Source organism: Hippoglossus hippoglossus, chromosome 20, assembly GCF_009819705.1.
Source record: "Hippoglossus hippoglossus isolate fHipHip1 chromosome 20, fHipHip1.pri, whole genome shotgun sequence".
Lineage (NCBI taxonomy): Eukaryota > Metazoa > Chordata > Actinopteri > Pleuronectiformes > Pleuronectidae > Hippoglossus > Hippoglossus hippoglossus.
This window is the reverse complement of record NC_047170.1, coordinates 8,994,715-9,007,695: the sequence shown is the minus strand read 5'-3', so window position 1 is coordinate 9,007,695 and position 12,981 is coordinate 8,994,715. Positions and strand designations below refer to the sequence as shown.

The following is a 12,981-nucleotide window of genomic DNA, read 5'->3' as shown; positions in this document are numbered from 1 at the left end:
CTTTGATGTGAGGAGCTGATTAACAACTAACTTTACCAATCCCCCCCCCATTCCAGGATTTTATGTGCACATGCAGCATTCTAAGTGAAAGAGAACAAATGAGCGAGAACAAGTCCCTCTTTTTCCTCAAAACTTTTTTTTGGTGTCGGGCCAAAATAAACAACAAAGCAGCGTGTGTGTATTGTTGCACTGTTGATTTGAGTTCCATAGATGAAGCCATACATGACTGTGATGTCAATGAGCAGTAAATAAAGAGAAGAAAACATGGGCGTGTTTGCTCCAAAACAAGCTCTCTCCTGTTTGCATTAATTTGCGTTGCCGCTTCTGGAAGAGTCAGAGTGTGACAAAGGTTTACATCAGAGACAGACTGTCTAAATATCTGATTATAAGCTGTTTATCCTCGTTAAACGATGACAACATCGTAACGCCGATACGCGAGAGGCCTCAAATGTGAAGCTGGTCAATATCTATTGACAGACAAATCATTGTTGTTGTTCTTTCGTTTCGTCATTGTCCAGGCCCCCGATGCATGAGGGTCTAAACTGGGAGTGAATGTGATTGGATTTTCGGTCTCCGTCATTAAATTCCCATGCGGGGAATACTAATTCCAGTATTTAGTGCGGTGATGCTGGGGCTTGCTTTCATCTTAAACTGATTCCAGTCTAATTAGATTGGGCATGTGGGGGGTGGTGGATGTATGTCTGGACTAATCCCTGCCTCTCTGTCCCAAACATTGTATTATCCAGAGAAAATCCATTGGCTGCAGGCTATTCAAAGCCAGATCTGCCTCCTCTGCAGCCTCTGCACTGTATCATCTGGAGAGCCGTGGCTCGAAGGGTACACTGTGCAGTGAGGGTGGAACCTAATGGTCATGAGTGATGTATGGGTTGCAGAAAACGCCATTTAGAATTTACAGTAAACCTTTTATCGTGTATTCAGGGCAAGACCGCTCACTGCTGTGGCCTCTTTAGCAAAGCTGTGTCTGAACTACTCTTCTCTTCAGAGGGCATTTTTATTCTAGGACAGTGCAGTTAGGCGGTGGAATTGGGTGGCCCCTAAAATACAGTTATATTAAAATAGCTCTTTTTTTTTAAAGATTTTACATTTCCTTGGACCAATAAACAGTCAGAACTTGTAAACAATAAACGAATATTGTGCGTATTCACTGTGCATAGTTCATTCACCCATTGAATAACGGACAGACCACAGTGAACACGCAGTGTAAAGAGGTCCTTCCTCTAGGCACAGAGAAGGCCAGAAAAATGAAAGGCCTTCAGCCATTTTACTCCACAAAGGTCAAACACAATTCAATTCCATAGTATGGGGAGGGGGGGGGGGGCTGTCTCGGCAAGCGGCTGCACTTTAAGGTTGAGCAACGGGAAAGGACCATTCAGCAGCGCATTAGTCAAGGGCGAGGGGTGAAGTCAGAAGGAGGTAGGTGTGGGGGGGGGGGGGGGGGGCAGAAAAGAAGCTGTTTTTGAAGCTTTTACATGTTGCGGCTGTTTCAGTGTTTGAGCGAAACAATAAAGGCCACAGCCGACTGTGCCCGAGTGAAAAGATCCTCATCTTCCCCTTCATTTTTTGATGTCCTTGTGAAATTTCATTAGGTGGATTTAACGACTTGCGAATGTCGGCTTTCTCCGTGACCCTGACACCGGTGGCGGACGCGTCGCGCTGGCAGGGCGTGATGTATTGTGTTGAGGTCTTCCTGAGGTGCAATTTTTAATGTGACAGCATCTGTCGACCTCAGCTTTTAAAAGTCACCCTGCCGTCTCGACTTGGCGTCAATTCTGCTTCTCAAGAATAAAGGCGGTTTATAATCGGCACAACAAAACACAATTTCTTATTTATCTATTTATCGACTGGGAAATTTATGCAAAAAAATGCTTTGGCCTCGCGATGCTTTGCTTCAGTAAGTGATATTCACTCTGTTCAACATCATCAGCGCGGGCCGTACAATGACAAGAAGATCCACTAGTGGAGTTGTAGGGAACAGCAGATGTTCTTTGCCCTCCCACGTGAGCATACACTTGTTTATCTATGCTTTTGATTTGTTATTGTGGATGTTTCCCCCGATGATGGCAGCGCTGCAGAGTGGCACCTGATCAGATCCAGATTAGCAGACACTTCAAAACCTAATCCCTGCATCTGCTTAGAGTCAGATTACCACAAAAAGCATAATGATGGGAAATACCCATTTTGTGATTTAGAATTTTAGTCTGTGACTGACATGACAATTATTGAAGGGATGTTGACACGATACATAACATTTTCCTTTATCCAAAATGTAATAACATAAAACAAAAACTTGTTTTGAAATGTTTGATTGTCAGCTTCGATCTAAAATGTTGCTCTCATCTAGAGCTGCTTTGAAAAGTTATCATGTATAAAAGCTTCACAAACATATATTAAAATTGTAATATAAATGTAAACTGTTTGAATTTTAAATGGCTAACCAAACAATATACTGTAACTAAACGACAATAAGCATAATGAGATAAAGAGAACATTTATGGAAATGGACATTTTAAGCATTGCCAGACGTGATCGGCAGCCAAATGCAATTCTTTTTTTTTTTTGTGTTGCAAAATGTCATGAATGAGGTGTGTGGAACCAACTGAAAATGAAATAAAGAATATTTGATGGGACCAGGCTGGTTTGCAGATACAGTTTTTAATGTATCACAACAATGAGCAACAAACATACTTGATGAACTATTTCCAGAAGTTGTTCAAATACCATCTACAATAAACGTCAATTTCAACTATGACAACAGGTCTGTGACAAAATAAAAAAAACGGTTTCAAAACCATGTTATTACCGTGATACGGTACAGTTGAGACCTCAAACAGTACAGTAACAAAAACTAATGCGACTACTCTCTATATATAAAACATCAATAACATTTTTTGGTTTAGTTTATTTAAAGTTTTAGCCATAGGGGCTTCTTCTTATTAAAACCTCAGGGTGCATTTCCTATGTAACCCAGATGTTGAAGAGTACATATTGTGTAGGATATGATTGCGCCATGAAAATCCCTTTGACATCCAGAAGAACAATTCCAATTTCAACCTTTTGAAGGCTGTCCCCATAAACATGACACAATCCATCCGTTTGTTTTTAAAAAGTTCTTTTTTTTTTTCTTTTTGGCTGCTGTGCAGTTGCAATATCTATGTACAGTTATATTGTTGGACCATCCTTTTTGTTGGTTTGTTAGCTTTTACCAGTCCTTGGTGTGGAAAGCGTCCTGTCTGAGGCTAACATCTTAGCACATGATGCTAGCTGACAGTTCAGTCTTTTAATGCTGAGCCACAGAGTGGGGAAAGGCAAAAAGCCAGAGTTGTGAAAGCCTTTGGAATCCGGACAGTCGCTCATGTTTGTACAATGGCAGAATTGCACCTTGGGAGGCCAGGATGTCTCTTATGAAACACAATCGAAAAGTGTCTTCAGGATTAAAGTAAATGTTAAAATACTAAAAATCCAAAAAAATGACATTTAAAAGCTCACGCAGAAAATTAAAGTCTGACATTTTGCTTTAAAACTTTGAAAAAAACACCTTTACAATAATAAAACATAAAAGGAAATGTTACTTGATTTCATTGTTTGAAACAATAACTAAGCATGATTTGATTTAACCTGTCAAACAGTTGCATTACATGCTACTTGCTCATCTCAGAATAGGAAATACCAAAAGCAATACATTTTTGCATTTCTTCATATTAATAAATTTGTACCATGCACAGCCAACTACGAATATGTACAACAGCTTAGCTTTCTTTGTTCACAAGCCTTTTTCTTTCATACAAATAGCCTTCTGTTACTTTGGAATGAATCACATTGGTTTCAATTACCAAACTAGAAAGTGATTCGTAAAAAATTGAACACCCTTTGACAGCTTTCACATTCTTAGTTCCACAGCAAAATAACAAAATAACATAAAATAATAAAAGGTAGCAAAGCAAAGCAATTAATGGATCAGTATCTTGTCTGGTAGAAAGTTGAGAGAATGTATGGCAAGCAAAATAACATTACACAGTAGCAGCAAACTTTGTAAGGTAATACTTTGCAATGTTGAAATCACTAAATGTGGAAAAATGAAAATGTTGACTTTAACTGTAGATCATCAGAAGTGCCCAGAGAATCGATGGGAGGACGTCAACCTATGCGATAAATGTCTGTGTATACGTGTAACACTGTTTTAAGTCCTACAAGTACAGGAAAAGGTTTTTTAATATACAACACAAATGCTGTTGTCCCCCTTTTAAAGCAGCATATTTTCAAACGTAAATGTTCATACCTTTTTTTAACATTGTGACCAACTTGTACCTTAACAGTTTCAAGTATACAGTACTGCTTTCATGGATGCACCAATTATTAAATAGGTCTCTAGATTGTTAGGCATCAATCCTGTAACAAATATGGACCAATATGCTGCTGCAATAGACACAAATAATAATTAAAATACAAACATACATACATACAAATGGAAAAAAAATCTATTAAATTAACAAATGGCCTACTCAAATAATAAAAAGTCAAACAAAAACAAAGTAAGTGCACTATAGTCCAGACACAAGCAGGTACCGTAACAGTACAGCAATTCACAAATGAAAAATGTTATATTCACATAATCCGAGAGAGTCTATCAAAACTAGAGTTATTACCTCTTCAGAAAAGGGTGTGAGCAGAGGTAAAGTGAGAAGGTAAGAGTTGGCACAGATTAGTATATACTACAAGAAAAAAAGGAAAAAATGGGGCGGGAAATAGATACAGCTTGTTGAAATACAAACTGGCAAACACAGGGGCATCATACACATTTACTTCACCATTCTATATTCCCTCAGTGGCAAAACCATACTGTCTTTGTAGGGCAAAACTAAAAGGATATGCACATCGTCCATTGTAACAGTAATATTGTCTCTTGGTACTCTATACACATCAAGGAAATGCGTCCGATAAAGCTTGACATGTTTTGGTTATAAGCCAAGTGTACCCAGGCTTGTTGCTGCTTTAACAAATGAGAAATGTTATGTTCTGACCTGAGAATTTAAAGCTACTGAATTACACCTATCTAAACTAAGAGAGATTCTCTTTGAGGGTTCTGGATCGTCATCCCATACAGTACATGCTAGCATTTGGAAAACAATCCAGCTGAGGTGCAATTTGCTATCGTGAGAGTTTTTGGCTTGAAACAAGCTCCCCAAGGGAGCCTGTGGGATTTTTTCCTACTCCTTGTTTTTGTATACAATATAAGCTCAGTCAAGCATCTGCAACAGTTCTGTCCATAACAAAAATCAATCAATATCTTGCCAGCATATCAATATGGGAAAAACAATCCTGAGTCAATCATTTGGTACTGTAATTTTTTGGGTTAAGAGAGACTTTGGAACTGCAGTTTTAAAAAGTCTTATTTTTTTCTTTAAGCAAGGGATCCTTTTGTCACTCCTACACACTGAACATATCCATTCTGATACTACTGAAGCTCGCGTCTAGGCCAGAGGCCGGCTTAGCCTTGACTTCCAACGCGTTCTCTAAATCATCCAGCTTCTGGCTTAGCTCATTGTCAGACTCATCTGAACAACTCTCGGTGGGTAGTGAGGTTGGAACCCCTGAGGTGCTGCAGGAAGTTGAGGTAACCGTTGAAGGTGAGGAGAGGGGGGGAGGAGGAGAGGCAGACGGGGAGGAGGAAGCAGCTTTCCGGGCTGTGTTGGCCTGGAACAGGACATTTGGCCAGGACTTCATGGACAAGCGAGAGAGATGAGGAAAGGTGTTATTAGAAGAAGCTGCAGACTGCGAGGTAGATGTGGTGTTAGGAGTAGGGGAGCAGACAGAGTGAGGTAATAATCTAGTATGCTCTTTGGCATTTCTCATTGCTTGTTTGATTGTTTTCTCTTTGTGCAAGCTCGACTGAAGATGTTGGCCAAGTGCTTCATTCCCGTTAACAACCACATTGCAGGCAACACAAGTGTAGTTGCTCACTGCCTTTCGAAGCACTGTCTCTTGCGGGTCAGTAAAAGGATGTCCGAAGTAACAGAAGGACTTCTGATGACGCACCACTGAATCTTCATCAGCAAAAATCATCTGGCACTTCCTGCATATAAACTCATGCTTGACGGACGGTACAATAAAAGCGTCTGGAAAATCCATGGTACTTTTGGTATCTGTTTTGGGATCTTCTTTTGTGCTTTCTTTTGAAGAGCCTTTGTTGGTTTCATCCTTAGCATCTATAGCATCTTTTGGTTTGAAAGAGTTAGTGGTGGTGCTCTGTATGCTCTGGGGTGTCTTCACAGGGGGTGGTTTCTGTTGCTGCTGCTGTTGTTGCTGCTGCTGCTGCTGCTGCTGCTGCTGCTTCTTCTGCTGTTTCTGCTGTTGCTCTAGTTGTTTCTGCTGCTGCTGTTGTTGCTTCTGCAGTGAATCCTGAAGGGACTGCTGGTACTGCTGGTACTGCTGCAGGAGAGCGGTCTGGGAGAGACCAGTTGCCATGGCAGCTTGTGGGACTGCTGCCGGGCCATATGGAAACAGGTTTTCCATTCCACACAGTGGTGGGAAGTACCCCCCTGTTTGGACCCCTCTAGTAAGCTGGGGAGAGAAGCAGTTGGGAAATCCAGGGAGAAAATAGGGCAGGAACTGCCCCCCCAAGAAAGAGGTGGGATCACTTGCCGCAAGAGCATTCTGAAGTGCCTGAAGCTGTGTCGCGTCCAATGCAGTCTCATTTCCTGGTTTCCCTGGAGCAGAACGTTGTTTCTCCCTTTTCTTAGCCATGCTGGGGGTCTCAGGGCGTGAGCCGCTCTCGTTCTCTTGTTCCTTCACCTTCATCTGCAGTGACTTGTCTCCTGATTTCTTGCTGCGGTCTCTCTCTGTGTCTTTGCCTTGCTGCTCTGTATGATTTGCTGCTGCCAAAGGTGTGGAGGGAACAGGAGGAGGAGGAGGAGGTGGAGGAGGAGGAGGAGTCTGCAGAAGAGTCTTGGTTGGGGTAGTGCTGAGAGACATGGCAGGAGAGGGGGTGGCTGGTGTAGGGAACCCAAGCATGCCAGCACCGGGAGACGCTAAAGCTGAAATACAGTGGTATATAAATATGGAAATGTTCAATATTTGAATAATCAATCCCAATGGAAATTGTTTAAGATAAAGTTGTTAAATTTGTCACTGGCTCATTAAGATTTTGTTATGGATCAAAACTGTTCCCATGCGCTTTATGATAATTTCAATCTGCCAATATATTACAATATAAATATACCAAACCTACAATAAGGGGAAAAACAAACATGAACAAAAGTTATGATATAGATACATTTGTTGTAAAAAAAAAAATCTCTGAATTATCAATTAGCAGGTCAACTCTGATGCTGACAATATGCATGCACTAAGTCCCACCGTTTTTCATTTTAAAATATTTTAAAAAATAAGACTTTTTGACAAACACCACTGTGATACAGAATAAACAGTAGTACAGTAGAATAAAATAGTGCATGATAAAGCTCAGTTCATAAAGCTTGTAGTCTATTTAATATTTTTTTTCTGTTCGTCATACTAACTCACCAGGTGTGTTGGGTGGGAAAACAGGAAGTGATGATGGCCCATTGACCCCAGGAAGTAGCACGGGTGGTAGGCCAGATAACCCTGGGTAGCCTGAGGGTAGACTGAGGCCATGAAGTGCATTATTGTTGTCCAACGAAGTCAGTTGCTGCTGGCCAGGCAGGCCAAGTACATCACCAACTTTCTTCATCCGGTCCATCTCTTGCTGGGCCATCAGCTGACGAACAGTGGTTGGTGCTAGGTAGTCCTTTTCTCTATCCACCTGGTTTCCCAGGGTTTCTTGCACTTTGGCGATGTGCTGTCTGGAGAAAATGTGGTCTCGGACAGACATCCGGGCAGTGTACTTTATACAACACAAGGTACACTCAGGCCTTGGCCCCTCCGGTGAGCCTTGACTTATCATGAATGGCTTTCCAATGTTAATCTTGAACTTCTTTTCTTTAGCACGGGCATTCTGGAACCACACCTGGACAACACGCTTGGGGAGTCCAATCTCATTGCCCAGCATCTCGCACTCTTGCATTGTGGGAGTTCGGTAGTCACTAAAACAGGCCTTCAGGACTTTAAGTTGCAGGTTACTCATCTGAGTTCTGAAGCGTTTGTGGCCAGGCCTGTCCCCAGAATTGCTGCCTTTGCCAGACTTGCTGAAAGGGTTACCTGTCCCAAACGGACTGGGGGAACTGGGATCAGCTAGGCTTGATGACTCACTCCTGTCATTGCTTTCATCCATTTCATAATCCCTGTAGCTATAATAAGAGTCGCAGTCTCTTTCAGAATAGCTCAGGGAAGGGCTAACCATACTGAATTGGAACCTTTCATTGCCAGCATCTGAATTTGACCCCAAGCAACTCTTGGTGTCACTCAGCTTGTCTCCTCCATTGGCAGTGAGGCTCTCAATCTCATTGTTATTACCCTCGTCTCCAGTTGTAGCATCACTTATGGCTGTATTAATTGATGATGTCTCATCAAAGTCCATCTTAATGAGATCATAAGTTGAAGCTTCTGCTGAATTAATATTAGGCCCTTCAGTTTCATCGCAGATTTCAGCTTTTAAGGATGAAGGGCTTAAGAAGTTTTTTAACTGGGCTTCAGATGGTTTGAGTGGAGTTGAGGATGCAGCAGGCAGCTCATACTCATTTGGCTCCGTCTTGGTAGGCAGCTGTGAGAAGTCAAAGAAATTATATTTATTTGGGCTTTCTCCTCTTTCATTGTCTTGATTCATCATTGGGCTTGGTGGCAAGCTAAAGCCTGCCTGCTTAGCCTCGTGCCAGTGTCTGGATCTTATGTGACTATCTAGAGCAGATTTAGCCTTAAACAGTGCTCTGCAGAAGGGACACTTCTTGTGGGACTGGGAGGGCCCAATAGCTCTAAACTGCCCCTTTCTCTCTCTTGCACGTGTGTTTTGGAACCAAACTTGCACAACTCTCTTTTTCAAGCCAACCTCTCGTGCAATATGGTCCAACATCTTCCTTGTTGGGTTAGAGTCAAGTAGGTATTTGTCATAGAGAATCTCCAGTTGTTCTGGTGTAATGGTGGTTCTCAAACGTTTATCTCTGTGTTGCTCTTCACTACTATTTCCTCCATCTTTGTCATTACCACTTTCGTCTTTGTCATCCAGTTTCCTTTTCAGTGATCCAGAGCCTGTTGCAGAGGCCAAACCAGAGCTACCCTGAGATGGGATTTGGGAAAGGCCTCCAGATAACAGCTGACTAGCCATTAGGGGGTTGTTGGGATCAAAAATCATATAGGGCATATCAATGGGTCTTTCAAGGAACTGAGAATGAAGGAATTGGTTTTGGGCAGCCAAGAAATGCATGTGCTGGTGCTCTTGCCATAGCTCAACAGTGGGGAATGCAATCTTGCACTGGTCACACTGGTACTGAAGCATTTGGTGGGGTAGACTGTTTGTGAGTGAGGAAAGGGCCAGAGACAGTGGACTTGAGGGCACTGCTGCTGCCTGGGGCTGGGAATGGGGTCTTGATATTTGTGGCTGGGGAGCTTTCTGAGGAGGTGGCTGAGGAGTGGAAGCCTTAGATGGTCTGGGCTCTGGTAGTGACTTGATCACTGGTGACTGGGCAGTCTCAGTTTGTTTAGGTTCAGGTTCAGGGCCAATGTCTGGCTTAGGGGACATTTTCCCCAAACTGGCACGAGGAGAGGCCATCACAGGGGAGCTTGAGCCAGAACTGGTGGCAGTTCCTGTTTGGGACTGTTTAGGTGGCTCTAAAGGTCCTTGGGTAATCCTAACTGGACCTTGCTCAATACAATCTGTGTATTCCTCAAAAGACTGGTCCTCATAGCCTTCTTCATCTTCATCTTTATAACACAGTTTCTTCTGGTGAGTGATAAGGTCAAAGATGCGTGGGAACACTATGTTGCACTTTTTGCACTGGTACTGCATGTTACTGGTTCTGATGTATCGCTCATTCGTCAGCTCTTTTTTCTCATTATCTTTAGAATCTGCCTGGTTCTCATAGCTCTTGCGAGCTTTCTGGCGGGCATTCTGGAACCACACTACAATGACTCTGGATGGTAGGTTGAGCACGGTGGAGAGCTGCTCAATCTCATCATCCTTTGGATAGGCATTAGTGTCAAAGAAATCCTGAAGTACCCTCAACTGGTAATCAGTGAATCTGGTCCTAGAGGACCTCTTGTTGAGGGATGACTCTGTTCTGTAATATTCGTGGGCACTGAGCGGGGGCTCCATTCGAATATCTTCCAATGTAGTAATGGGAGGAATACTAAAATTGTAGGGAGAGTCTTTACTCCTCTGTCTTTCTTTAAAAAGGGTGTTACGGAACCAGTGCTTTATGACTTTTTGGGGCAAGCCAGATTTCTCTGACATCTCCTGGATTTGCTCTTCATTAGGAGAATTGTTGATGTCAAAGTTGGCACGCAAGATCTTAAGCTGGTCATCAGTAATACGAGTGCGAGGCCTCTTAAACTGAGACTGACGGAGAAAGTTTGGATCAAGACCCAATTGTTGCTGGCAAAGCTGTGTAAGGTCAGAGGAAAGACAGTCCATTGAGGGCATTTGGAGGGCCAGCTGATGGGGCAGGCCTGGGTGCTGGACAGACTGCATCATTAGAGGTGAGAAAAGGGGCATATCCAAGGAAACGGGAAGCTGTACTTGGGGTGGTGCAGGTGGGGCAGAGGGTGTTGGAGGAGGGGGTGGTGGCTGGGATGGTGGTGCCTGGTGAGAGGGTTGGTGCTGGGTCTGGTGGGAAACAGGAGCCGGTGAAGGTACTGGGGTTTGGGGCTTGGTCATTGATGTAGATGGAGGCTGTGGAGCTGTCACTGGGGCTGGAGCAGGAGGGGGCGGAGGAGGAGGAGGCGGTGGAGGCGGCGGTGGTGGAGTCTCAGGTGAAGCAGGGTTTATTGGATAGAGTTTGTCATAAGCCTCTCTGTACTGCTGGGCAAACTTTTCAAGCTCCACATATGGGAAAAATTGACTGTGCACATGTTCCTGGTGACTTTTGAGAATAAGCATATTGGAGAAGAGCTTTCCACACATTCCACACTCAAGCTTATCATTGTTCATTTCTGCATTTTCACCTCCTTCTTTGTTTTTCCTTTGGTTTCTTTGTCTGTTTTCATTGTACTGGATGACTAACTCAAATCCAAAGTTCTCTAGAAGTGCTTTGGCTGCATTGCCCCTTGCTCCTGACACAATACGTGGAGGGGGAATCATTGGCTCTGAGAACTTTGACCTTTTAGAATCTTTGTTGTCTTTTCCAACATCACCTAATGAATCGCCTCCATTTTCCAGTTTTGCTCTGTTTTCTTGTTTTTCTAAGTGGTCCTCTGCCTCTCTTGACATTTGAATTTCTGAAATTGAAACAGTGCTGGACTCCATTTTGGGTTTGTGGTTCTGCAGTTGATGGTTTTTATGTCGATGCATTTCAGACTGTTTCTGAGAGGCTTGCTGCTGCTGCTGCTGCTGCTGCTGCTGCTGCTGCTGAGCCTGCTGCTGTGCCTGAGCCTGCTGCAGCTGGTGCTGCTGTTGCATCTGCTGCTTCAGGTCCTCTAGGAATGATCCAGTAAGGCCAGGCATTCCAAAAGCTGCTGCTGAGTGCAGCGCAAGTTCTGGGCTCATGTTGAATTCCGCTCCTGGGATGTAGAAGGGGAAAAGAAACTGTGGTTGTTGAAATTGTAGAAGTGCTTCTGGGGTCATTGGAAAATGGGGGAAAAAAGCTGGATTAAGAAACTGAGGCTGGAAGAAAGCAGCTTGTTGCTGGAGCTCATGCTGAAGCTGCAGTTGCAGTTGGGCTGAGGCCTGCGCTGACTGGTGACTTGCCTGTGCGGAAATATGGTCAGTAGTTATTTGTTTATTACTGTTGCTGCTGTTAGCTTCTTTGGGATCCGCAGTGTTTTCTTTGTTAGCAGAGGGTGTACCACTTCTAGCAGCATCTGAGTTGCTGCCATTTCCTTGTGTGCTTGGTGCTGGACTCTTTGCAGGGACTGGACCACTAGTACCAGAGATGCTGCTGCTGCTGCTCATTTCAGTTTTGGCTGTTCTTGCTTTGGTCTGGTGGAGTACTGACCTCATATGAATTTCAAGTGTTGAACTTTGGCTATAGGCAACATTACAAATATTGCATTTAAATGGTTTGTTATCAGTGCTGTTGCTTGTCTCCGGTGGGACAGGACTTGATGCTTCTTGAAGGACTTTCTTCAACTTATGCAGATGGGAAACTGAATTATAGTGGACTAGTAAGATGTTCTTTTGGGTAAAGGACTCCTTACATACTGTGCACTTGTAAGGACGAGAGGGGTCCAAAAATTTCTCCATTGTAAAGTTGGGCCCTTTTCTAAATGGTAAGGTCCGCTTAGGTTCTGCTCCCATGTCATCAAGCAGAGAGCTACTGTCACTTCCCGTAGGACTGGGCTTCTCTTCCTGGTCAATGTCATCATCTTTGTCCAAGTCATGTTCAAAGGCCTGAGCTTCCTCTAAGGCCCTGGCCTCACTCTCAGTGATATCTCCATTCGTTGGGAGATTTCCTATTAGTTGCTGAACTTCAGCTTCACTAAGTTCAGGATGTCCATTCTCCAAATGCTTCCTGAGGGCCAGGAATGTCCTGAAGCTGCGCTGGCAAAGGCTGCACATAGTGGCTGCTCTGATGGCATGGTACTGGGAATGTATCTGAAGCTTCTGCATTGTCTTGAAGGCCAGGCTGCAGTGGTTGCAACGATACTTGTAGACATGACGATCAGATACCGAGAGCTGCTGTTGTTGCTGCTGGAGTCTTTGGAGCTCACTGAGATGGTCTTGAAGGGTATCAGGGGACTTGCTATCATGTCCTAACCCACTGGCTCTCTTCCAGTCTGGGGCCTCTGAGGCCTCCTTTGGGGGCTTGACTTCCTCACCCTGAGGGTCCAATTCATTCTTTTCTTGACTGGTCAGCTCATCCTTTGCGATGTTTCCTAAAAGTAGAAATACAATTTGAA

At 43.6% G+C, this 12,981-nt stretch overlaps 1 protein-coding gene across 5 annotated transcripts in view; it reads right to left on the bottom strand.

Annotated features, from left to right (window-relative positions):
• Window positions 1-2,653: 2,653 nt before the first annotated feature.
• zfhx4 (zinc finger homeobox 4) overlaps window positions 2,654-12,981 on the bottom strand; it is an 86,860-nt gene continuing 76,532 nt past the window's right edge. For all 5 annotated transcript variants that reach the window (XM_034573043.1, XM_034573042.1, XM_034573046.1 and 2 more), the window contains exons 11-12: window positions 7,540-12,957; window positions 2,654-7,052 (exon numbers count right to left, since the gene is read on the bottom strand). In XM_034573043.1, coding sequence (XP_034428934.1) covers window positions 5,446-7,052; window positions 7,540-12,957 — 7,025 coding nt within the window. In that variant the 3' untranslated portion in view covers window positions 2,654-5,445. The remainder of the gene's footprint in view (window positions 7,053-7,539; window positions 12,958-12,981) is intronic.